Genomic DNA, 27,103 nt, shown 5'->3' with positions numbered 1-27,103 from the left:
TGCAAGAACCAAAGCATTACTGGACTTGAGGTGTCTCCTAAAGCAGATACAACTTAGTTCACAACACTGAAGTCCTTTCAAATATCTCAAAAGCCTTTCCAAGATGAATGGCTATAAATAAGCACAGACAATGAAGACTACAATGAATATTTAGCTCTTCAATGGCCAGACACCAAAGAACATCTACTAGTATCAACACCATTCAGGAAAATGTGATCTTAACAAATAAACTAAAATAAGGCACCAGGGACCAATCCTGGAAAAAAAAGAGATATGTGACCTTTCAGAAACAGAATTCAAAATATCTATGTTGAAGAAACTCAAAATTCAAGATAGCACAGAGAAGGAATTCAGAATTAGATATATTTTTAAAAGAGATTGAAATAAAAAAGAATCAAGCAGAAATCCTGGAGCTGAAAATGCAATGGCATGCTGAAGAATGCAACGGAGTCCTTTAATAGCAGAATGAATCAAGCAGAAGAAAGAATTAGTGAACTTGAAAACACCCTACTTAAAAATACCTTAAAAATACACAGTCAAAGGAGACAAAAGAAAAAGCAGTAAAAAAACAATGAAGCATGCCTACCAGATCTATAAAATAGCCTCAAAATAGCAAATCTAAGAGTTATTGGCCTTAATGAGAAGATAGAGAAAGAGATGGGGTAGAAAGTTTATTCAAAAGGATAATAACAGAGAATTTCCCTAACCTAGAGAAAGTCATAATATCCAAGTACAAGAAGGTTATAGAACACCATGCAGACTTAACCCAATGAAGACTGCCTCAAGGCATTTAATAACTAAACTTCCTAAGGTAAAGGTTAAAGAATGGATCCTAAAAGCAGAAAGAGAAAACAAATAACGTACAATGGAGTTTCAATACATCCGGTAGTAGGCTTTTCAGTGGAACCCTTACACGCCAGAAGAGAGTGGCATGACATATTTAAAGTGCTGAAGGAAAAAATATATTCTAGAATAGTGTATCTGGCAAAAAACATCCTTCAAACATGAAGGAGAAATAAAGACTTTCCCAGACAAAAAAAAAAAAAACCTGAGGGAGCTCACTAATATCTGAACTTTCATACAAGAAATGCTAAAGGGAGTAATTCAATTAGAAAGAAAAGAATATTAATGATTAATAAATAATCACCAGAAGGTACAGAACTCACTGGTAATAATAAGTGCACATAAAAACACAGAATATTATAACACTATAACTGTGATGTGTAAACTAGTCTTTGATGAACCCATCAAAAATAATAACTACAACAACGTTTCAAGTCATAGTCAATACAATAAGATAGAAATAGAAAAAACAAAAGTTAAAAAGCAGGGGGATGAAATTAAGGCATAGAGTTTTTATTAGTTTTCTTTTTGTTTGTTTATGCAAACAATGTTAAGTTTTTATCAGGTAGAAATAATGGGTTATAGGAGAACAATTGCAAGCCTCATAGTAACCTAAAACCAAAAAACATACAACGGATACATAAAATATAAATAGCAAAAAACTAAATCATATCACCAAATAAAATCATCTTCACTACAGGAAGATAGGAAGGAGAGAAAGAAGGAAGAGAAGACCAGAAAACAAATAACAAAATGGCAGGAGTAAGTCCTTACTTATAAATAATAACATTAAGTGTAAATTGACTATGTTCTCTAATAAAAAAAGAGTGACTGAATAGATGAAAAACAAGACCCTCTGATCTACTGTTCATAAGAAACACACTTCACTTATAAAGACACACATAGGCCGAAAATAAAGGGATATAAAAAGACACTTCATACCAATTGAGTGCAAAAAAGAGTGGTAATTGCTATACTTATACCAAACAAAATAGGTTTCAAGACAAAAACTATAAGTGAAAAAAAAACACCACTATGTAATAATAAAGTAGTTGATTCAGCAAAATAATATGACAATTTTAAATACATATACACCTAACTTGGGAGCACTCAGATATATAAAGTAAATATTATTAGAGCTAAAGAGGGAGAGATGCCTTAACACAATAATAGCTGCAGACTGTAACACCCCACTTTTAGCATTAGACAGATCTTCCAAACAGAAAAATCAACAAGAAAACATTAGACTTACTCTGCACTACAGACCAAATGGATCTAACAGACATTTATAGAACATTTCATCCAAGAGCTACATAGTAATGTTTATACCCACAAGAAAGGAAATTAGTATATCGAAGAGATATCTGCATTCCTGTTTGTTGCAGTACTGCTTACAATATCTAAGATTTAGAAGCAAAATAAATGTCCATCAGCAGATGAATGGATAAAGAAAATGTGATGCATATGCATAATGGAGTACTGTTCAGTCATAAAAAAGAATGAGATCCAGACATTTGCAACAACATGGATCAAACTGGAGATTATTATGTTAAGTGAAATAAGCAATCACAGGAAGACAAACATTGCACGTTATCACTTGTCTGTAGGATATAAAAATCAAATCAACTGAACTCATGACATAGAAGTATAAGGATGGTTACCAGAGGCTGGGGAGTGTAGTGGGGGGTTTTGTGGAGAAGTAGGGATAATTAATGGGTACAAAAAAAAAGATAATGAATAAGACCTACTATTTGATAGCACAACAGGATGACTATAGTCAAATTTAACTTAATTGCATATATTAAAATAACTTAAAGAACGTAATTGGATTATTTGTAACTCAATGAATAAATATTTTAGGGGACAGACACACCATTCTCCATGATGTGCTTATTTCATATTATCTGCCTATAACAAAATATCTTATGCACCCCATACATATAAACACCTACTATGTACCCAGAGAGATTTTTTTAAATAATTTTAAAATATTTTTAAGAATTTTTTTTTTGAGACAGACTCTCACTCTGTCACCCAGGCTGGAGTGCAATGGTGCAATCTCGGCTCACTGAAGCCTCCACCTCCTGGGTTCTAGTAATTCTCCTGCTTAAGCCTCCCAAGTAGCTGGGACTACATATAGGTGCACACTGCCATGCCCAACTAATGTCTAGTAGAGACGAGATTTCACCATGTTGCCCAGGCTGGTCTCAAACTCTAGAGCTCGAGCAACCCACCCGCCTTGGCCTCCTAAAGTACTAGGATTACAGGCATGAGCCACCATAACTGGCGAAGAAGAATTTTTAAAAGACTTAAGTATAAGACCTAAAACTATAAAAATACTAGAAGAAAATCTAGGAAACACCACTGAATATAGGCACTGGCAAAGATTTCATGAAGAAGGCTCCAAAAGCAATTTCAAGACAAACAAAACAGACAAGTGGGACCTAATTCAACTAAGGAGCTCTGAATAGTTAAAGAAACTATCAACTAAGTAAACAGACAACCTACAGAATGTGAGAATATGTTTGCAAACTATGCCTCCCCCAAAGGTCTAATAACCAGAATCTATAAGGAACTTAGCAGACAAAAATCAAGCAACTCCACTAAAAAATGGGCAAAAGACATGAACGGACATGTGGACAACAAGCTTATGAAAATATGCTCAATAGCATTAGTAATCAGAGAAATGCAAGTCAAAACCACAATGATATATCATCTCACACCAGCCAGAATAGCTATTATTGAAAAGTAAGAAAATAACAGATGCTGGCAAGGTTATGGGGAAAAAAGGAATGCTTATACACTGCTCATGGGAATATAAATTAGTTTAGCTACTGTAGAAAACACTGGATATTTCTCAAAGAACTTACAACAGAACTACCATTCTATCCAGCAATCCCATTACTGGGTATATAACCAAAGGAGTATAAATCATTCTCCCATAAAGACACATAAACATCCATATACACTGCCACCCAGTTCACAACAGCAAAAACATGGAATCAACCTAGATGCCAATCAATGGTGAACTGGATTAAAAAAAACATGGTACATATATACACCATGGAATACTATGCAACCATAAAAAATGAAATCACATCTTTTGTAGCAACATGGATTCAGCTGGAGAACATTATGCTAGGCAAATTAACACAGGAACAGAAAACTGAATACCGCATGTTCTCACTTATAAGTGGGCACCAAACATTAAATACATGTGAACACAAAGAAGGAAGGGAACAACAGATACCTGGGCCTACTTGAGGATGGAGCATGGAAAGAGGGTGAGGATGGAAAATCTGCCTATCAGGTACTATGCTCACTACCTGTTTGATGAAATCATTTGTACACTACACCCCAGCAACATGCAATTTACCCATGTAACAAACTTGCACATTTATCTTCTGAACCTAAAATAAAAGTTGGAAGAAAAAATGAATTTTGGTGAAAAAAGTGACACATTTTGAAAAGATATCAGAGAATTTCATACTCAGCATAAAAACACATTCTATAATATCCATTAACAATAATTACTTAATAGATCTTTAAGTGACTAAATTTAAATGGAAATGTTATTATACCAAGGGCAATATACTACAGGAACTCATGCAACAGTACGTATTCGACACATAATTGTTTAATTAAAGTTGATAATATATTAGTTTCAAATAGCTAGCAGTAAAGAAATTATAAATATCTGACATGATGGGTATGTTAATCACCCTAATTTGGTCACTATAGATTATATAAAGAGAAACACGACTACCTACCCCATGAATATGTACAATTATTATGTATCAATTAAAAATATATCACATGTACCCCCAAAACATTTAAACATTATATTGGAAATAAATAAAGTTGGTATTTCTTCCTTCTCTAGATCCTAGCTTGATTAAAAATTCAGAGTTGGACTAGATTTCTAGAAATCTATGCCTTAGAGTTCTAAAATTTTATGACAAACTTTAAGCACAATGTCATTACAGCTTACTGTTTTTATTATTTATTTTATTGCATTTTAGGTTTTGGGGTACATGTGAAGAACATGTAAGATTGTTGCATAGGTACACACATGGCAATGTGGTTTGCTGCCTTCCTCCCCATCACCTATATGTGGCATTTCTCCCTATGTTATCCCTCCCCAACTCCCCACCTCTCGCTGTCCCTCCCCTATTTACCTCCCGCAGACCCCAGTGTGTGATGCTCCCTTCCCTGCGTCCATGTGTTCTCATTGTTCGACCCCTGCCTATGAGTGAGAATATGCGGTGTTTGATTTTCTGTTCTTGTGTCAGTTTGCTGAGAATGATGGTATCCAGGTTCATCCATGTCCCTTGTCTTTAAAAATAGATTTATACTTCTGGTTTCAATTCAAATGTAGAAAGTGAATATAACAGCATCAATCCCACCATTACATAAGGAAAAAGATAGAAAAACTGTCAATGAATTTTTCTTGGATCCTATTAAGGACTTGAAGAGGTGGTGCAACCAATAATCTAAAATCTGAGGGTAGACAGGGACTTGTAGGTAGAACCACAATGTGAGTATTTGCTTCAGCTGCCATATAAGCAGGAAAGAAGATTCAGCTAAAAACTGTTTAATGAATTACCAAAAACCAGGTGTAGATCAATGTGATCATGAGAAGCCTCTGGGACCACAGATAAGGGTAATTGTGGCCTCTTACAGATTTTTGATTCATGAATACCTCTGTGGGCTCACAAGGAAGACAGGGGACCACTGAGCAAACTTCCCATGGGATGCTGGCTAAAGGAGGGGCTCAGCAGCCCTACCAAAACTGTAACCACACCCATTTCCCTTATACCTCCTTAAAAGAGCAAAGCTTTAATTTTCAGGAAGAGAAAAAACAAAAACTGTCACATAGGGCACTATAGAAAGTTGTTATAGCCCATGAAGGAAAAAGAAAGAAGGAAAAATTCTATGCAACCATAAAAAAGAATGAAATCACAAGAGGGGAGAGTCAGGAAGACATGCTAGGCCAAAACTAAAGCTGGAGGAAGAGACGGAGTAATTGTGAAGGTCATACACCATCACACAGGAACACTATGCCTGCCAAAGAACAAAGCTTAATCAGAACATCAGAGAATGTCCCACTTTCCAAACTCCATACCACTAACAAGAGTTTACTAAATATAGCAGTGGAATAAAGCTGGCAGACCTACAAGAGAAATGAAATAAAGCTAGAAAGGCTGCAAAAGCATAAACTTATTTGTAAAAATAACAATCTGTAATAAAATTATGCTTAAGTTTTGTTATATATAAGTTTAGAACTCTAAGGCATAGACTTGTAGAGACTTAATCCAACTCTGTATTTTTAGATAATCAAGCTAAGATCTAGAGAAGGTAGAAGTACCATCTTAATTTTTTTTTTATTTTGAAGAGTACATATGCTATATTTTTAAATATATCTCTAGGAAACTCTAGGGAACAGCATAAAAGGAGAAACCAAAGCCAAGAGAAAATTACACATTGGAAAAAACTCCAAATGAACGAAACTACACCTAAACATTTCAGAGACTTTTTGAAGCATTCAGTGCACCGAATATAAAAACCAACATCAAAGCCAGACAAGTCTTTATTAGATACAAATCCCTAACACTAGAGGCCTAACAGAAAAAAACAAAACAAAACAAAACAAAAAACAACAACAAAAAAAACTCATCTCAAAGCACTGAAATACTTTCTTCAATATTTACTGTCCTATTCAAGATGTCCAATTTTAAAAGTTAGAAGGCATACAAAAAGGCAATAAACAGCACATTGTCAAGATACAAAGCAAAGCCCAGGGACCAGGCTCTTATATGGTACAGATGTATGAAGTATCAGACAGTTTAGTTCATTTAAAATAACTATGAGTAATATGACAAAAGATTTATTAAAAGACAGACAACATGCAAGATCAGATAGCTGGTTTCAGCAGAGACTGAAACTATATAAATAATTAAATGTAAATATTAAAACTAAAAGCAAAAAAAAACAACTCAGTAACACAGATAAAGTATTCCTTCAATGGGCTCAAAAATAGGGGGACACCATCAAGAAAAGAATTAATGAACTTGAAGTTAGGTCAAAAGAAATTACCTAACATGCAGTAAAAATAGAACGGGGGGAAAGAAGAAGAAGAAAAAACCCAAGAGCTGTGAAATCAAACAGTGTTATGTAAGTACAATGGGAATCTTGGAAAGACATAAAATGGGGAAGAAGAAATGTTAGAACATGTAATAGCTGAGAATTTCTGAAAACTGACAGGCACCAAACTATAATTTCAGAAAGTTTAGAGAATACCAAGCAGAATAAATACAAAAACCAACCAATCAAAATAGATATACATAATACTCAAATTGCTGAAAATAAAAAGCAAGGAGAAAATCTTATCAAGTCAGAAAAAAATGACACATTGCCCACAGAGGGAGAAAGATAAGAACTTCAGTAGACTTGTCATTAGAAATTATACAAGCAATACAGAGTTCCATCTTTCAAATGTTCAAAGAAAAACCTGCCAACCCAGAATTCTACAACCATCAAAAGAAAAAGACAAGTAAATGAAACCCAAAGCAATCAAAAGAAAGAAAATAATAAATATAAAATCCAAAAGCAATACTTGGAAAACAGAAAAATATGGAAAAATTCAATGAAACCCAAAGCTGGTTTGTTTAAAAGACTGATAAAATTGTTAAACACATAGCAAGAGAGAACAAAAGAGAGAGAGAGAGAGAGAGAGAGAGAGACAGCCAGCATCAGGAGTGAATGAGGACACATCACTATAGATCCTGAAAATCAGAAATCTGTCATCTATAAAAAGATAACACAAAATATTACAAAATTTTAATATATATAAATACAATACATTTAAAAATCCAATGTTGGACAAATTCCTTGAAAGATACAAACTACCAAAACAAAATTCATAAAATGGTGTGTTCCTACCTCATTGAGATTATATCTATGAACTCTGATATGACTTCAAAGACATATGACTTTATAAAGTATCTTTTCATCTTAATGCCTTTGTTTTCCCATTTATAAAATGGAGAAAATGGCTGTAATTACTGCAAAAGGTCATTGTTAAAATTAATATGCATACAATGTTTGGAATAATATGACACATGTTAATATTGTATTTATTATTTTTATAAAATTCATTATGCTTAGTAAAATAAGGAAGACACTGAAAGACATATATACATGACCTCGCTTATTATGTGGAATCTAAAAAAGTCACAGTTATACAAAAGTCAAACTCACACTCTACCCTACCACAAATATAGGGCAGAATGGTAGTTACCAGAGACTGGGGGATTGGGGGCCTGCGGTTCTTAGTTCAAGGGTACCAAATTTCAGCTAGAAGATGAATAGGTTCAGGAGACCTAATGTGCAGATTGGTAAATACGGTTAACAATAAATGCATTGTATACTTGAAATTTTACAAGGGTAAATCTCAAGTGTTCTCACCACACACACAAAAATGGCAACTATGTGAGGTGACTGATATGTTACTAGTTTGATGTAGTAATCATTTCACATTGAATATCTACATCAAAATATTACATTGTATACCTTAAATATATAATTTTTTTGTCAATCATATTATCAAGGAAGCTGGTAAAAAGAAAAATGTGAGAAAAATTCAAAATGACGAAACTAAAATATATACTTTCAGCACACATACATAAGTGTACGTGTTTGTATATACGTAGTAAATGCATAGAGAAAAGCAAAAGAGTAATACTGTAAACATTTAGGATAGTATTTACCTGAGAGGGGTTGGGAACAGAAGTATGGGATTTTAAAACAGCTTATTGGGAGGTCCAATATGTTGGTAATAATGCATCTTAACTTGTATAGCAAGTTCAAGGATGTTTGCTTTACTGTGCTTCATAACTTGCATATACCTGACATACATTTGTACATCGGGTGCTTCATAGTTATAAGCTATGATCTTATTAAAAAATAATAAGTGACAGGTTACAGGGGAACACTAAACACATTTGTTTGTGCTTTTACATGTTTGTGTGAATATTTAGAAAACTAGGAAAGTCCACACACCAAAAAGAGTTAATTCATCAGAATAGTATTAGGGTCAGAGTGGGAGGTACAGAAGTTGTTGCAATAAATGCAATTATCTTTGTAAATAAACAATACTGAAAAAGAAACAAAGAAAAAGAGATGAAGACACCAAATCTAAGACTTACTCCCTACACTTCACAACACATCTAAACAACTTGAATATTTTCTCCAAAGGAATGTACAAGTAATCACATAATTACATGATTTATTTGGCTCAAATTAAGGGAAACTATCTTTGGATATTCATAAAATGATAAGTACGATGTAGTTTAAACTAGTCCAAAAACCTTCTCTGTTCTTCAAACTTTAAGAAATGAGACCTCTTTCCAGTCCTTTCAGAAATAAAAAGTATAGTGTTCTTAATAAGCTTTACAACTGGTAGGCAGTGACCTATGATAAAATACTGTATTGAAAACTATAATATAATCATAAAGTTAAAATATCAGAAGTCCCTGAGAATAGCTTTTGTAAAAGTAAAAACCAATGTAGTAACAGGATTGTATCTTTACCTGGAAATAACTACATTTATGAATACCTATTTTTCTATTATAAGAGTCAGTAAGATAAATATTGCTCCTACTTAAAGGATAAATTGAATTACATACTATATTTTGCAATATAAACTGCAACACCTGGCATGGCATCCTGGAGAAGAAACAATTTCAAATTTCAATTTCCAAATCAAAGAAGCAACAAATGACAATAGAAAAATTCAATGCTTAAATGATTCTATTTTTCAACGTGCAGAGTTTCAATATAAAATATAAAACATATTCAAAATACATGTTTCTATTACATTATGTGCTACTATTAGAGAACAATAGAAATAAAATTTGATTTTATTTCCAGTATTGGTTGCTTTTATACCTGGACTACTTCTCTGATTTATACAAACTGCAAAACCTATTAGAATTTCTGTTATTGAGCCCTGCTGATCCCAAGAACAAATTGCACAAGCATTCCTACTTTGCTAGTGTAATGAGGCAGAGGTTATGTCTGATCTTTCTCTTCCCCATGAAACCTACCACAGAGGCTTCCACCAAGTAGTCACTTACAAATGAATGATGGACAATTTGTCCTAAGAAAAACACAGACTGACCTAAATAGATTAACTCTTTAAAATGACCTATTTTAGAATCAACATAAAAATCACAGAAATGTACAGCTGAGCTCTCTTAACTACATAAATATGAATTAAAACATATTAAAAAATAAGTATTTCCTATGTTTCTTTCTCAAGTCCTTGTATAAATACATTGCTCTCCTTTATCCAAAAAAATAAAATAATCCTGTAAGTTTTTGTCCACAGGCACTATCTCAAAATACCAATAAGATTTTTTAAAAGAAAGGAAAGAAAACATGGTAAATAGACCAATAAAGAAAAACTTTGTCTGAGGGTATGCAAAAATGACTGAATAAATCTTCAAAATGAAAACTCATTAATCTATATTTTTTGCAAGGCTAGAAATAAAGCCAGCTAAGTTAACTGTAGTTTTTTAAAACTACAGTGTTAAAAATCAGCTTTTATCCAATTAAAAAATGAGAATAAAAGTAAAATCTGTACTTCAGTATTAAAAATAAGAAGTTGAATAGAGAAAACATTGATCAAATCAGTTGTACAAACAGTAATTTCTAAGTAAAAAAAAAAAAAAAAAAAGTACCTTTTGGGGATTATAGATGTTTTGAGTTGTCTCCAAACAGTTCAATCTTAGAGTATGACTCTGTATCAAAATAAAATATGTAAAAATGGGAACACCAACTACACTGTTAGATCTAACTCCAAAAGGAAATCACAAGAAAAAGAACTGAGGAAATAACATAAATGTGTATGAGATACAAACATTCCTTCTGTGTTACACACAAGTCAGATACATCTACCTAATAATAATAACTGAAACAAAATCCTACCTGAAATAACTTTTCCTTTCGGCCCATGCCACTGGAATGATGGGTCTATCAGTTCAGCATTTCGTAGTCGTTGCGTTACACATAACACATGTGGACTTTTTTGATGGAGCATGACATATACTTTCACTGAAAATACAATATTTAAAATGTTCCAGTAGTATTTTATGTTCTTTTTTTTCTCTATAATGCACACTATTTTAGTTTGGTTTACATGCAATAATAAGAGTACTTTGAATTATTGCTCCTATTACTTGATAAAAACTAAATTTCATTGCATTCTATGTAATTAACATTAAAAATATATGTATTTGTATGTATATATGTGTATGCATGTGTGTATGTACATTTATTCCCAACCCGAGCATAATGTGTAAGTCATTTTCATTCAGAGCTCATGTACTCTAACCTGTTTTATTATCAGAATATTATTTCAGTAACAAAGTATTAAGATAATTCTACATCTATACTTTATCTGTTTTCTAAAGACACCAAACATGATTAGAGCTTATAAATTGTTTAGATTAGTGGAATAATGCATTATTCATAATGATATAGTACAACCTACTGAATAAAAATGATAACGTGATTAAAAAGTCAGCAGATTTATGCTTTGATTTTAAATGTTAAAGCATTTTGTTCCATTTGCTTTAAAATTTAAGTCCTGAAACGTAAGCAAAACTAGAACCTTTAGGAGATACAAAAGGAACCCAGTAAAGATTCCACTGTTTTGAATTTACCCACAAGTAATCTTTTAGGAAAGTTTGCAACAACCCTTTAGACACTGCATGCCAACTCTTCTCTGATTAACTGTATACGAAGATTTTTGTGATCCAGTAAAATAAAGAGAATCAAAATTCTCTTTAACTTTTAAGAGACTTCCTCTAACGTTTTACCACAAAGAATAATGTTTGTTGGATATACTTTTAGTTACGTATTCTTCCACAGGTTAAGAAATATCAACTCTGATGTTGGTTATTTGTTTTTAATCATAAACATAAATCAGTACTGAATTTTAAGAAACTTTTTTTATGCGCACTGTGATGATCTTTTTTCTTTTCGAATACTTTAATGAAATGCTTGCATTAATACATTGCCTAACTTCTTTACTAACTCCTTTAATAAATGCTTACCTCATAAATTTTCACTCCTCAGCATGATTTACTGGACCTATTCTCCATGATCTGCCCTTTGCATATATCTCACACCCTCTGCCCTAACCATGCCAGAGCAGCACACAGCATCATTCTTTTCTGATTTTATTGATGTAAATGCCCCCTCATCTTTGGAAACTCGGCATAAGTATATCCTTTGTGCTTTCGCTTGACAGTACCTCATACCATGGCTGTACCCTTCCTCTTGCCCCCACTAATCCCTGTGCATATTTCACAGCAAATGTAAATGAATACAGAAGAGTTTCCAAAAACAAATGATATTCTTCTACATCAACAATAATGCATTAAACCATGTTACAGGAAAGAAGATAATATTTAGAGTACAATAAACAAAAGTTACTCTAAAATCAAACAAGACCTCTGTGAGGAACATCTTTAGACTCTAGCAAAAGACATAAAATTAGACCACAATGCCATAATCAGGATTGCATACACACAACTTTAAAGATGTCCATTTACTCCAAAATTTACTTATTTAAAATCCCAGAAGAAAATTTTTAGGAAGCTCTTGAATACTGATTCTAAAATGCATTTGGAAGGTTAAAGCTTCCTAAATATCTGAAACAATTCTATAACAGAAAAGCAAAGAGGAGGGACTAGCAATAAGAGTTACTGAGATATACTAAAATATACACAAAATAAAAAAAGAGAGGTCTGGTGTAGGAACAAATAATGGGTCTAGGGAAAAAAAAACCAAATTGGTATAAATAACTGATATGTATGTGATAGACGTGGTACCTAAAATCAGTGGAGAAAATATATATCATTAATAAATTATTGTTAAAAGTATCTCAAAATACATGCAAAGTTAAATTTAGATTTACACCTCCTACCATATACAAAAATAAATTCCAAAAATACTGAATACTTGAAGGCAAATCATTATTTAAAGAAAATAATACCTTTATGTCTGAACCAGTTATAGAAAATTACTTTAATGCAAAAAACACAAATATAAAAATACTGAACTCAACTTCTGAAATGGTAACAATTTCTGTTCGATTCTATATAACACAGGCAAAGTTAAATTTGACTGTAGGGAGATGATATTTGCAACAAAGATAATAATGTATTTGTAACTGGAATATAAACAATATGAAAGACAACTTCTTTGAAAACAGCCAAGAAAAGAATAGGCAGAGGCAATTTAATCTTCAGCTTAGCAAAAAATGGACAAAATTGGGTAAAATTTTGTGCTGATAAGGATGTGGGAAAATGGGACCCCCTCAAGCACCACTGAAGGAAGTTTGAACTGGTGCAGCTGTTTTGAAGAGCAATGTTGGTGAGATTGAGAATGCTCAGGTCCTATGATGCTAAAATTTCTACTCCTGGATAACACAGACCCAGAAAACTTCTGATCAAGTACAAAAATCATATACAAAATGGCATTTATTATATACACCAAAAAATGGAATAACTAAAAGTGCAACAAAATGTAAATAAAAGCTCAGTGAATTAATTAATACATGAGTTAATGATTATGGAAAACTAACAACTGAAAAAAATACGCAAAAGGTGAACGAGTTAAAGAGAGGGTCACAAAACTGAAAAACGGCCAACACAGACAGATGCCGAGATCTTATATGACAGAAGAAATTGTAGACAGAAGAAAAATCACGTAGTCGGTATATTACAGGCCAAAACCAATGAAATATCATATAATAATCTACTCTGTAATATAAGAACTACCTAGTGAACTGGAATGTTAATCTATTTTAAGAATAAGTTTAATATTATAGAATAAATGGGAAATTAGTTATCCAGATAATGTTTTATAATTCAGGTTTAAAAGTTGTCATGGGGGAGATCAATAAAAATGGCAAAATAAGGAATTCTAAAAATTATCTCCTTCACAAAAGTAATGAGGAAAAATGTAGAAATTACCAGAATAAATATTTCCAGAACTCAAACTCAAAATTAACCAAATACAGTAATCCAGAAAACATTTATTCAAGAAAAACAACTGGATCTGGTTTATGGGTTGATTGTGTCCTCCCTCTCTTATTAATATGTTGAAGTTGTGATCTCCAGTACCTCAGAATATAAATTTATTTGGAAATAGTTTTTACTGAGGAAGTCAGGTTAAAATGAAGTCATCAGACTGGGTCCAAATACAATATTACTGATGTTCTTATAAAAGGGGGAAACTTGGAAACACAGACAAATACAGAGAAAAGAGAACACAGAGTCGTAGGGAAAAGATGGCAACCTAAAACCCAAAGGCAAATATCTGGAACAGATCCTTTCTTCAAAGCCTTCAGAAGAAACCAACCCTGCCAAGACTTTGATTTTTATTTCTAGCCTCTAGACTATAAGACAATAATTTCTATAATTTAAGCCACGCTGTCTGTGGTTCTTTTGTTACAGCATCCCTCAGGAACTAATACAATCGGTAGGAACAGTGAGTTTGTGGCATCTTTACTTGCCTGATTCCCACGCCTCCTTCCTCAGCTCTGCAGTAAGGAGCCTTGACAATCAGCAGTCTACAATCACAGTGAGAACCAGCGGCCGGCAGCCAATGATGGGGGTAGGCATGGTTAGAATGTCTTCAAAGCCTCCTTCCCAGAGTACTGTCAGTATGTGACCTGTGAGTCAATATCCCAAAAGATCTCACTTTAAAGGCTGTCCATACTTGATCTGACTTGGACTTTGCCTACTGCAAAATGCCTTTCCCCAAAATAACTCGTTACAAACAATTAGAGGCCCTCATTTAACTTTGTGACTGCCTGCTGATATAGTGAGTAACAAATGGGGAAAACAATAGCCTAACCAAAAACCTTAAGAGAAAAAGCTAGGGAATGGCATGTCCACAGGAACTTTGAATTGTTCTGAACATTCCTAAAAAAATACCAGGCCACATGCAGGTAAAGGATTGTGTGCATGCCCAAGATAATCTGTATGCTCAGTAAAGATGAAGAGGCCTTAAGTTCTCATCTTTGGCTGAATTTGAGGTTCTGCAACAGCATAAAGTGAAAGATAAGGTCGAGTGGCCAACTATCTAAAAGGTACGCTACAATATGCACAAAGACAACCTCAGCAAAGTCTAGGACACTAACTGGTTCAAGATGTTTAATGAAAACTCTGTCCAATCAATAGCCTAACTAAGCTAATTAAGCAGAGACTTCAGTGGCTATGTGATAAAGAATATACAACTTAGAGAATTAGTTTAGAAAGTCACTGAACAAATACACAATATCAGCAAACAGCAACAACATCACACCCTGGGAAGTAGAAAGAATCTTATTTTCAGTGTTGCTATGTCATATTATTGTAAATGTCAAGTTTTCAACAAAAAATATGAGACATGCAGAAAACCAAGAAAATATGGCCATATGCATAAAAAAAGGCAGCCCACTGAAACAGACTCCAAGGAAGGCCAAATGTTAGAGGAAGACCAAATATTGGACTTACTGGATAAAGATTTTAAGTTACATATTTTATATTTTATCAAAGAAAACCATGTCTAAAGTAATAAAAATGGATGATATTCCACACAGGAAATATCAGTAAAGATATAAAAATTATTTATTAATAAACTGCAGATTAAAAAGTACAATAACTGAAATGAGAAATTAACTAGAAGAAATCAGTAGCAAACTGAGAAGGCAGAAGAATCAGCACACTTGAAGACAGGTCAACATTGGATTATCCAGTCTGAGAAAAAGAAGAAAAAAAGAATAAAGATCAATAATTCAGAGACCTGTAAAAAACCATCAAGCATATCAGTGTATGCATAATCACAGTCTCAAAAGAGGGAAGAGAGATAAAAATAATTTTTTTGAAATAATGGCAAAAATCTCAAATTTGATTGAAAACATGAATCCACATATCCAAGAATCTCAATTAACTCCAGCTATGATAAACTAAAGGAAATCCATAGCCAGGCACATCATAATCAAACTGACAAAATCCATAAACAGGGAGATAATCTTGAAAGTTGCAAGAAAGAAGCAACTTATCACACACAAGTAACCTTTGATTAATAGTTTATTTCTCATAAAAAAGTCATAATGAAAAGGAAAGTCTGAATAGTCCTAAAAGGAGTGATTAAATTGATAATCAAGAAACCTCCCACAAAGAAAAGTCCAGCAACAAATGAATTCACTGGTGAATTTTACCAAACAATTAACAGAATTAACAACAATCCTTCACAAACTCTTCCAAAAGATAAAGGAGAATGTAATACATACCAACTTGTTCTATGAAACCAGTATTAGCTTAAAACCAAAATCAAAGGCATCACAAGAAATTTACAGATCGATTTTCCTAACAAACATAACCATAAAAAAAATCCTAAAAATACTAGCAACCAATCCAGCAACATAAGAAAGGATTATACACAATAATCAACTGGAATTTATCCCAGGAATGCAAACCAAGTTCAAAATACAAAAATCAATGTGATACATCATATTAAGAGGATAAAGAACAAAAGACACATTATCATCATCATACATATAGAAAAATCATTTAGCAAAATTCAACCCCTTTCACAATAAAAGTACTCGACAAACTAGGAATTAAAGGGAACTCCCTAAAACCCACAGTTAACATCAAACTTAATGTGAAAAACTGATATCAGTTTTAAACAATATCAATGAAAATATGAATTGTGTTTCTAGCAATACGAAAATATCAATTGTGTTTCTATATGCTAGCAATGAACATTCCAAAAACTAACTAAATAAAACCATTCCATTTACAACAGCATTGAAACTAATAAAATATTTGGGAGCAAATTTAACAGAGGAAATGTAACACTTGTACACTGAAAACTACAAAATATAATCAAGGGAAATTAAAGATTAAATAAATGGAAATAATGGAAAGACACCCCAAGTTCATTAACTGGAAGACTTAATATTGTTAAGGTGACAATATGCCTAAAATTGATCTACAGATTCATTGAAATTTCTGTTAAAATCTCAACAGACTGTTTTGCAGGAATTGACAAGTTGATTATAGAATTAATATAGAATTGCAAGGGACCCAGAGAAGACAAAGCAATCTTGAAAAGAACAAATTTGAAGGACTCACACTTACTGATTTGAAAACTTATTATAAGCAACAATAATCAAGATAGCAAAGTATCGGCATAAGAATAGATACATAAATCAATGGTATAGAATTTAAAGTCCAAAAACAAACTCATACATCTGGGGCCAATCGCTTTTCAGTATGTACCAAGCCAATTCAAAAGAGAAAGAATAATCTCTTCAACAAATGGTGATAAAACAACTGGATAGCCATGTGCTAAACAATGAGTTTGACCTCTACCTTGCACCATATGCAAAAATTAACTCAAAATAGATCCGAGGCCTAAATATCAGAGTTAAAACTGCAACACTCTTATAAAGAAACATAGGAATAACACTTTGTGACTAATCATTAGGCAATAATTTCTTAGACATGATACCTGAAGCACCTGCACCAAACAAAAAATAGAAATTAGACTTCTTTATCGAAGTTTAAAACATAGGCTTCAAGGAACACACAAAGAAACTGAAAACACAATCCACAGAATGGGAAAAATATTTGCAAATCATATATCTGATATAAAGAATATATAAAGAACTTTACAATTCAACAACAAAACAAAAACCACCCAATTTTTTAATTTATTTTTGAGATGGAGTCTCGCTCTGTCACCCAGGCTGCAGTACAATGGCGTGATCTCGGCTCACTGCAGTCTCCACCTCCCAACTTCAAGTGATTCTCCTGCCTTCAACCTCCCAAGTAGCTGGGATTACAGGTGCACATCACCACACCCAACTAATTTTTTGTACTTTTAGTAGAAACAGGGTTTCACCATGTTGGTCAGGCTGGTCTCAAACTCCTGACTTTGTGATCTGCCTGCCTCCATCTCCCAAAGTGCTGGGACTACAGGCATGAGCCACCACACCCAGCTGAAAACCACCCAATTTAAAAATGCGCAAAGGACTTGAATAGGCATTTCTGCAAATGACATATCTATACAGTCACAAAACACATGAAGGGTTACAACATCATTAGTCATTAGAGAAATGCAAATCAAAATCACAATGATACCAGTTTACACATACTAAGATAGCTATAAAAAAAGAAGATGAACAACAATAACGATGTTTAGTATTTGGAAAATTTGAACTCTTATACATTGCTGGTGTGAAAGTAAAATAACTCAGGTTTTTAAAAAAATAGTTTGGCAACTCCTCAAAATATTAAACATAGAGTTACCATATGTCCCATATGTACTGTTAGGTAAAGAAATGAATACTATTACACCCTGAAAAGGAATGAAGTATTGATGTACTCTATAATATGGCTGAACCTCAAAAACATTATACTAAATGAAAGACAGACACAAAAGGGCACATTGTATATGATTCCATTTATATGAAATTTCCAGAAGAGGCAAACCTATAGAGACAGAAAGGAGATCAGTGATTTCCAGGACTGAAGAATGATTGCATAATGGATTAGGTCTTTCTTTTTGGGGTGATGAAAATGTTGTAAAATTAGATAGGGGTAATAGTTGCCCAATCTTGTCAATATACTAAAAGCAACTGAATCGTACACTTAAAAGGAAGAATTTTATGGCATGTGAATTTGCCACAACTTTAAAAAACACCAAAACAAGTTGTAGTTGCTATATTTCATGTGACGACTGCAAATCTTTGAATCCAAAATATGTATGATTTGTATTACCATATTTGTACTACATATATTTAATATTACAGCTAATTATTATATAATAAAAATCCAGTACAGGCAACTTTAGATAACTTTTAGAAATAATTATTATTGGTACACTTAAGCAGTTATAGCAAAAAGTATTATAACTGGATGAGTCTAGCCATATGCAAACAACTTTAATCTACTTCTGCAGAAAGAAAAGGGCCTTAGGAGACTAGGATAACTGAAGAACATTAGCCTTTTGGACAACTCTGATAACATTTAAACAAATGCTAATAACTTTTTTTAAATTAGTGAAAATATATTTATGAATACCTGGGAAATTTGTTGATCCCACTATTTTCACTGAATCTTTGGTCAAGCGAAAGCTTCTCGGTAATCGAACCAAATACCCAACTATCAAAAAAAAGATCAACAATTTGTCTCATTAGATATTCAAAAATATTCAAGTACAGTATCACAATATCTTTCGTCTTAGTTGAAGGGGAGAGCCATAATTCAGTCTCCTCTGACAGTTGTTATCACTATTCCAACTCTATTCCCCTGATACTATCCGATAAAATTAATCTACCTATTGCTTCTCCCTACATCTTACCTCTTTTTCTAAATCCACTTAGAATACTCTCTACATTATTAAAAGTTCAAATCTCCCATCATTCAAGACCCAAATTACAAGTCCCTTCTCCTTGAAACCTCCTATTTATCCTTAGCACTTCTTACCTGCCACAGTACACCACCAGCATCTTTTTAAATAACATTCATTCTACATTGCACTATAGTACAATAGTTCTTTTTTTAAAATTTCCATAGGTTTGCCAGAACAGGTGGTATTTGGTTATATAAATTCGTTAGTGAGGATTTTTGAGATTTGGTGCACCCATCACATAATAAACATTAAACCCAATTTGTAGCCTTTTATCCCTCACCCACTTTCCACCATTTTCCCCACACCCAAGGCCCCAAAGACCATTGTATCATTCTTATGCCTTTGCATCCTCATAGCTTAGTTCCCACTTGTAAATGAGAATATATGATGCTTGGTTTTCCATTCCTGATTTACTTCACTTAGAATAATAGTCTCAAATCCCATCCAGGTGGCTACAAGTGCCATTAATTCACTCCTTTTTATAGTTGAGTAGTATTCCATCATATATATATATATATATATACACACACACACACACACACACACATACATACATACACCACAGTTTCTTTATCCACTTGTTGATTGATGTGCATTTGGGCTGGTTCCATGTTTTTGCAATTGCGAATTCTGCCACTATAAATGTGTGTGCATGTATCCTTTTCATATAATGACTTATTTTCCTATGGGTAGATACCCAATGGTTGGATTGCTGGATCCAGTGGCAGTTCTACTTTCAGTTCTTTAAAGACTCTCCACGATTTTCCATAGTGGTTGTACTAGTTTACATTCCTACTAGCAGTGTATAAGTGTTCCCGTTTCACTGCATCCACACCAACATCTTTTTTTTTATTATTATTTTGGCCATTCTTGCAGGAGTGAGGTGATATCACATCGTGGTTTTGATTTGCATTCCCCTGATAATTAGTGATGTTGAGCATTTTGTCATATGATTCTTGGCAATTTGTATATCTTCTTTTGAGAATTGTCTATTCATGTCCTTAGCCCATTTTTTATGGGATTGTTTGTTTTTCTTGCTAATTTGTTTGAGCTCCTTGTAGATTCTGGATGTTAGTCCTTCATTAGATGTAAAGATGGTGAAGATTTTCTCCCATTCTGTGGGTTGTCTATACTGTGACAGTTCCTTTTGCATTGCAAAGCTCTTTAGTTTAATTAAGTCCAACCTATTTGTCTTTGTTTTTGTTGCATTTGCTTTGCATTCTTGGTCATGAAATCTTTGCCTAAATGAGTTGGTTAATAGGAAAGCCACATACTGAAGAATGAAACTGGATCCTCATCTTTCATCTCATATAAAAATAAACTCAAGATGGATCAAGGGCTTAAATCTAAGACCCGAAACTATAAAAATTCTAGAAGATAACATCAGAAAAACCCTTCTAGACACTGGCTTACATTTTACCGTAACTCCTGATGCACACATATCATTTTCCTTATCAGATTATATGCTCCAATGATAGCGGGATCAATGTTTATGTTAACTTATCAAGAATCAGTATCAAATACTATAACTTGCACATAGTAAACGTTAAATACTGTGAAATTTATTTTGATAGTCTTCATTGCTACATGAGCAAATGTGATGGGCATAATGCTGTGAGGGGCAGCATAAAAATGCAATTAAGCATTATACCCAAATAGCCTTCAGCAGACAGGAATAGTAAAGTGCAAAGAAAAGGATGTGGTATTCAAAGCCAGAGGACGTGAGTTTAAATCCTAATACTGCCACTTACTGGTTTTAGGAAAATCACTTTAAACTCCAGGAGCTTTAGTTTTCTCATATGCAAAATGGAACTAATAATAATTCTATCCTTATAGCTACTGTACAAAATGAGAATACTGTACAAAATGAGGATACTGTATGAATTGTAAAATGCTATATAAGAGGCCTTCACTTTTCATCACTTATGTATTAAGATACTAACTGCTTATACTATTTCTTATACCTCATAGGTCTAATCTCATTATTGAATCAAAAGATCGCCAAGTAAATTTTTAAAATAAAAACACACCTTTTCACACCTACTACACGACCATGAATAATATCCAAGGAGCATCTTTCTCCTACATGGCAATTGATAGCTATCGGCTATTCAGATACTCTTTGGATTCCTGATGCCTGGACTTTGATCTTTAAATCTCTAGTCGCTTCATTTATTTCCTCTCTCCTCCCGCATCCCCTGCCTACCCCCACATTCCTTTTACATTTATATTCTCGGAGGACTTCTTTTTATCATTATTCCTTATTTGAACAACTTTGTTCAATTGAAGCAAATCTCTGTGATTTTATCAATTCTGGGAGATATTTTGTTTTATGAGTCTAGAATTTGAACACAAAATAATGCAGCCAAAAACCTTTCTAGTTAAGTAACAGCTCAATTAAACCTTCACTTCCTTCTTCAGTGTTTGCTCATAGTACTTTAAAGGTATTTTTAAAACAGTATAGGAAAGTATTTCAATTCTTCAGTGGTCATTTTAAAATCGGAGTATTTCCTACATTTTACAGCTAAAACCAACAGATGGTGCTCCACCATCACGGATAAATTCAAAGCAGCAGGTTGCCTACTCACTTTGAAATACGCTGAACACATCATTACAGAGTTCACACACTGAAATGCAAACCTGGCAGATGACCCATGGACTAATCAGGGAGTTTATTAACAAAGCAGTTTAATTTGAAAACCTCAACTGTGGGTGATGCAGTCATCTAGCTATACATTAATTTCCCGTCATTCACTTCTCTATGCAAATAGAGTGTCTCTGAACGACTTCTATACAAAACAAACTTTCCTTGTCTCGTTTAGTGAGCAAGGTGTCTCTATATAAACCGGATGCACGTGACACAAGAAAAGGCAAATTCGAAGAGTGAGGGGAGCTGCGGCTGTCCCTGCGGAGCAGGCCGGGCGGCGCGGACCCTCACCTGATGCGGGCACCCGCACGAGGAAGGCGGAAAGAAAGAGGAGGACGGCGGCCCGAGAGAGCGGGGAGCCAGCGGCCCGGGTCCGCCGCCTGCCCCGCCGCGCCCGGCCGGGTACCGAGGCCTCCATCCACACGCCGCCGTCGCCTGCCCACAGTCCGCGCCTAAGGTCGCTAGGCAACGCGGGCCCACCTCCACCGGAAGTTGGCGAGCGGAGTACCGGAACGACGGACCTGATGGACGTACTCCCACTTCCGCCGGGCGGTAGGCTCGGGGGATGGCTTGTGTCTCCGCTTGCCGGGCCTTCACTTGCCTGCTGTGCTGAGCGTACCCCGGGCCTTCAGGACAACATTGGCACGCAGGGCATCCTCAAGAACATAAGCGATTTTGTCGAAAATCGTAGAGCTGAGAGAGCAATGTTGGATCCCAACGCCTGTGCCTTTACTTTTGTGTAGCATTTGTGATCAGAAGGAAGCTCTTTTTATATGCCAGGTGGTAGATGTGGGGCCCAGTTTCGGAGAACAGATAGGGAAAATGTATGAGTTCAGACGTGTACAGCCCTAGTGGGTTGCTTTGATCTAGTAATGTCATCGGCTAGTATTTTATGGATGTGTGGAACTTAATTGGGAAATAAATGCAATACACACTTAGTAGGAATTAAAGGTAAGGCCTTTAGACTAAGAAAGTAGCTTGATGGAAGAATGAGGAAACGACCACAGATAAAATTTACTTTCTAAAATACTCAGACTGGAAGATCATCTTATAGTATCACCTAAATACAGCAAAATATACAAAACCATCTATCCTGTGGGGGAGACCAGAATGTACCTTCTCCCGTATGAAGGATTGCTGCGCTGAAGACAAGAAGCAGCAGATGCAGGAGAGCTGTCTACCTTGCCTCTTTTTACCTAGAAGCAAGACATAGATTTAGAAAGACAAAAGTTATCCTGCCCTGCTTCTTTATCAGGGAAAACAAAGGTTAACCACTGAAGACAGCTTCAGACCCTCAATAGCCATGAAATGATATCAGAGGAATTAATAATAACTTTTTTTTTCTTTGAAACGGAGTCTCGCTTTGTTGCCCAGACTATAGTTCAGAGGCACAATTTCGGCTCACTGCAACCTCTGCCTCCCGGGTTCAAGTGATTCTCTGCCTCAGTCTCCGGAGTAGTTGGGATTACAGGTGCCCACCACCACGCTCAGTTAATTTTTGTATTTTTAGTAGAGACGGGGTTTCACCATCTTGGCCAGGCTGGTCTTGAACTCCTAACCTCATGATCTACCCACCTTGGCCTTACAAAATGCTAGGATTACAGGCGTGAGCCATTGCGCCCAGCCAACTTTTTTTTTGCCTGTGATTTCTTTGCTTAGTCCAAGTTGCTGCCTGTAGAGACTCAAAGTCCTTTTCCTTTCTCACATCTCTAAAAATTTCCTAGTCTTTGTTGAAGATGCTATACAAGCCGGAATTCAAGGACATTTCTTTGAGAACTTCTCATTCTCTGGGTGTTCCTCATATATAAATGAAATATATTAATAAGCTTACGTTTTTCTCTTGTTAATCAGTCTCTCGTAAAGGATCTATTCTAAGTACAAACTTATGGGGATTATTATTGTCCCATACACAACCTAAGAGGCCATTTATAGCAAAAATTTGTTTTAGAGGAATTGAAAGAGACACCTGCCTCTGTTTTTCTGCTGCTGGAGGGATTTACTTAATGAGCTTAATGGGAGCAGAGCTGTGATAGAAATAAATCTTAAGCAGTTGGTGCAAATACATTGAAGAATGAAGTTTGTGCAACTAAATATAGAATGCTTAATTACAAATGAGTTATCACTTTTGATATGAAGAAATGAGTTATAATGGGTGAACTAAAAACTGTCACTTGATATGCTGTGATCTGGATGAGGGATTTCAAACTGACAGGCTAACCATCTAATTTAATCTCCTCACTTGTTTAATAGTATATCTCAAAATTTTAAAGACTTTCAGTGGGGTATAGGCATTCTGATGATACCAAAGATATCACCACCCTTGACAGTTGGCCTGATTAACAATTAAGTGCCTGACTCTTCAAAGCTAGAATCTTGCCTCTTTTAACATATTCACTGCAATAAGGATGATGTGACCTTTTACCCCAAATTCTAATATTCAGGTTTCCCCTAATAGAAGCTCATTCAAGATGAAATTATCCAGGTAAACGAGCTTTTAAGTGAACCAGTGTATTAGGTGATTTAAATGATATTTTGTGTGTAGACAGCTGATACCCTATTGTGGTTCCCTAAAATGAGTTTAAAACACTTACTATTCTTACTCTGGACACCATGGTAAATTTAAGGGAAGTAAAGGTAATTTAGGGCATGTAAAAGATGTACCTGTACTTTCACTATAATTTTCTGTTCCTCTTAAAAATTAGATATATCAATTTGACTTTAGTGTAATACATGTTTATATTGTACAGTGCATTTAGATTTACATTTATTTAGACAGCAAGGGTTATATCTATAAATACTTAATTGTAGTCACATATATACTTTTGGAAAATATATTGTCACTGAATTCTCTGCTTTATTTACACTCCTTAAATTTTATATCCATAAAATACTAACTTATGGAAAATTTTTAAAATAAGTGAACACAGCTTTCCTGAGCACTGGGGAGAAAAGTATCATGGAAGTATTAGTGCCAAGGCTATTTTTGTTTTCTTACAAATTAAATTATGATGTACATAATAAATGGTTCAATGTGTTAAGAGTTCTAGTTGTTGCCAAGCAACAAGGACTCTGCTTTTTTCTCCTTCTGTCCTGTTCCTTCATTGCCCTATTCTTCCTTTGGTGGAGGAAAAGGTTTTCTTTAAAAAGGAAAACAAAATTATCTGCTAACATTTAGAAAGCTGAGTCAATTTTGTACTAGTTTAACTCAGATCTTTAGTTATTGGAAATAGAGTTTGTATAGTTAAAAGAATTATCAGAAATACTTACTTTATAGTAACCAAAAACTCTAAAGAGAAAGGCCATGGATGTAGAGATTCAGAACACACCTGGAAAGATAAGTATCTCTAAAAGGTCCATCCTTTCAGGAACTGTTGAGAATATAGATTACCCACACTATTGTGATCTCTTAAGAAAAATGAACATGCCTTTTGTGAAAGGTCTTGAGAACAGACATAACTATGGCAGATTTGAAAATAAATGCAACCCTGCTTTTCTTAAATTTCACCCTTATCCCCCTTCAGTCTTGCCAGACTATCATTTACATTACCCTTATCCTCCACCATATGGGCCACGTTATCCATTATTTCCACTTCGGGATGATGTGACCTTAGGTGATTCCTGTTCAGGGTTTATGAGTCCTGGTGGTGATGCTGATTTAAATCCTGGCATTGGCAGAACCATACCAACCCTAGTGGATTTTAGTGATGTGAAACCTCAACATCGAGTTCCCAGACCAGATACAGGATTTCAAACAACAATAAAAAGGCAAAAAATTCTATCAGAAGAACTGCAACAGAACAGGAGATGGAATTCCAGAGAAGCACCAGACATTTCTATCAGAGCAAGACTTGGAGGTAAATGAAGTGACATGAATTTTATGTGTTTCAAATACTCGAAGGAAGAGAGCATGGACATAAGAGTCAGTATGTAGGCAGTTAAATGAACAAGATTACAATGATCTGAAAAAGGTTTTCTTTTTAAATTACAGATTGTAAGAAACAAAGGAATAATAAACCTTATAACCTTATTTGTAAAACAAAATTTTTTCTTAAAAAAAATCATTCATTAATTAAGTGATCAACACAAAGTATATAACATTACTTATTCTAGATATATGGATAATCTTCTTTGACCACAGGGGAATTTATGTATCACTTTGATAATTGTATAGAAATCCTCCGTATCTGTCTCTCTCCCTTGAAAGAATTAATTCACTGATTATGAAACTGTTAGTTTTAAGGGCTGAAATAAAATGTGAAAATTTTAAGTATTTGAAAGTAAATCTTTTTACTCCAATAAGAACAGAAGCTGAAATGAAGGAAACGCTGAATAAATAGCTCCACAGCCATGGAGGCAGGATCGATGACCCCTTACCAACATCTGCACCATGTGGTTTCTCTGTAAGAACTCCTCTAAATGGTCACAGGCCTGGCCCCAAAAATGATGAGAAACACCTCCAAAGGAAAGCCATAGGTACTATTTCCTGTATAAAAGCTGCCTGGCAGGCAGGAATGTAAAGAGATCAACATGTTTTAGCTTGTGAAAAGCAAAAGGCCAAATACTATAGGAAGACTTTTAAAGCTTATTCCACAAAAATATAGGTTGAAGAAATGGTTTAGTAAAGCTAATACAGGGCTAAAATGGTGTTAACGGACTGCACCAACAAGTCAGAACCAAGTATAGAGCTCATCTGTCCCAAGTATTTGACTGCCTGAATCAGTAAAACAGAGGAATTCAGAGAACAAGCACTTGACTCAGAATGTCTGGGCTTGAACTCTAGCAAAAGCTCAGTTGCTATATGACCCAGGACTAGTTACTGCTCTCTTTATGCCCGTGTATCCTTACTTGTAAAACTCACCTAATAGTAATAAATCATAATATAATAGTAAGGGCCATTTGATGTAATTAATGTAAAAATACCTAAAATAAAGAATGTCAGATTGTAACAAGTCTAAAATTTTCAGTTTCTTCATACATAAATTGGAAATAAATAGTACTTCCTTTATACACTTGTAAGAATCAAATGAATTAAGACTTGTAAAGTGCTTAGCAAAATCTCTGGAACCTGATAAAACATTTCATTAATAGTAGCTATTATTATTAGCTATTAAGAGCTTCAAAAAGTAATAC

At 34.3% G+C, this 27,103-nt stretch overlaps 2 protein-coding genes across 2 annotated transcripts in view; one reads left to right on the top strand and one right to left on the bottom strand.

The window, feature by feature from the left end:
- Positions 1 to 22,451, bottom strand: part of LOC108284171 (zona pellucida binding protein) — a 121,165-nt gene extending 98,714 nt beyond the window's left edge. The window contains exons 1-3 of the mRNA XM_017500823.2: positions 22,265 to 22,451; positions 18,996 to 19,076; positions 10,834 to 10,959 (exon numbers count right to left, since the gene is read on the bottom strand). Of these exons, the coding sequence (XP_017356312.1) occupies positions 10,834 to 10,959; positions 18,996 to 19,076; positions 22,265 to 22,391 (334 nt within the window). The 5' untranslated portion in view covers positions 22,392 to 22,451. The remainder of the gene's footprint in view (positions 1 to 10,833; positions 10,960 to 18,995; positions 19,077 to 22,264) is intronic.
- A 2,823-nt stretch (positions 22,452 to 25,274) lies between these two features.
- The window catches only part of SPATA48 (spermatogenesis associated 48), a gene marked incomplete at its 3' end in the record, with an annotated part of 41,003 nt that continues 39,174 nt past the window's right edge, over positions 25,275 to 27,103 (top strand). The window contains exon 1 of the mRNA XM_017500862.2: positions 25,275 to 25,827. Within this exon, the coding sequence (XP_017356351.1) occupies positions 25,275 to 25,827 (553 nt within the window). The remainder of the gene's footprint in view (positions 25,828 to 27,103) is intronic.

This window comes from Cebus imitator, unplaced genomic scaffold (genome assembly GCF_001604975.1).
Source record: "Cebus imitator isolate Cc_AM_T3 unplaced genomic scaffold, Cebus_imitator-1.0 Scaffold272, whole genome shotgun sequence".
Classification (NCBI taxonomy): Eukaryota; Metazoa; Chordata; class Mammalia; order Primates; family Cebidae; genus Cebus; species Cebus imitator.
Note: the sequence above shows the minus strand (reverse complement) of the source record. Positions and strands in the feature narration are given on the sequence as shown.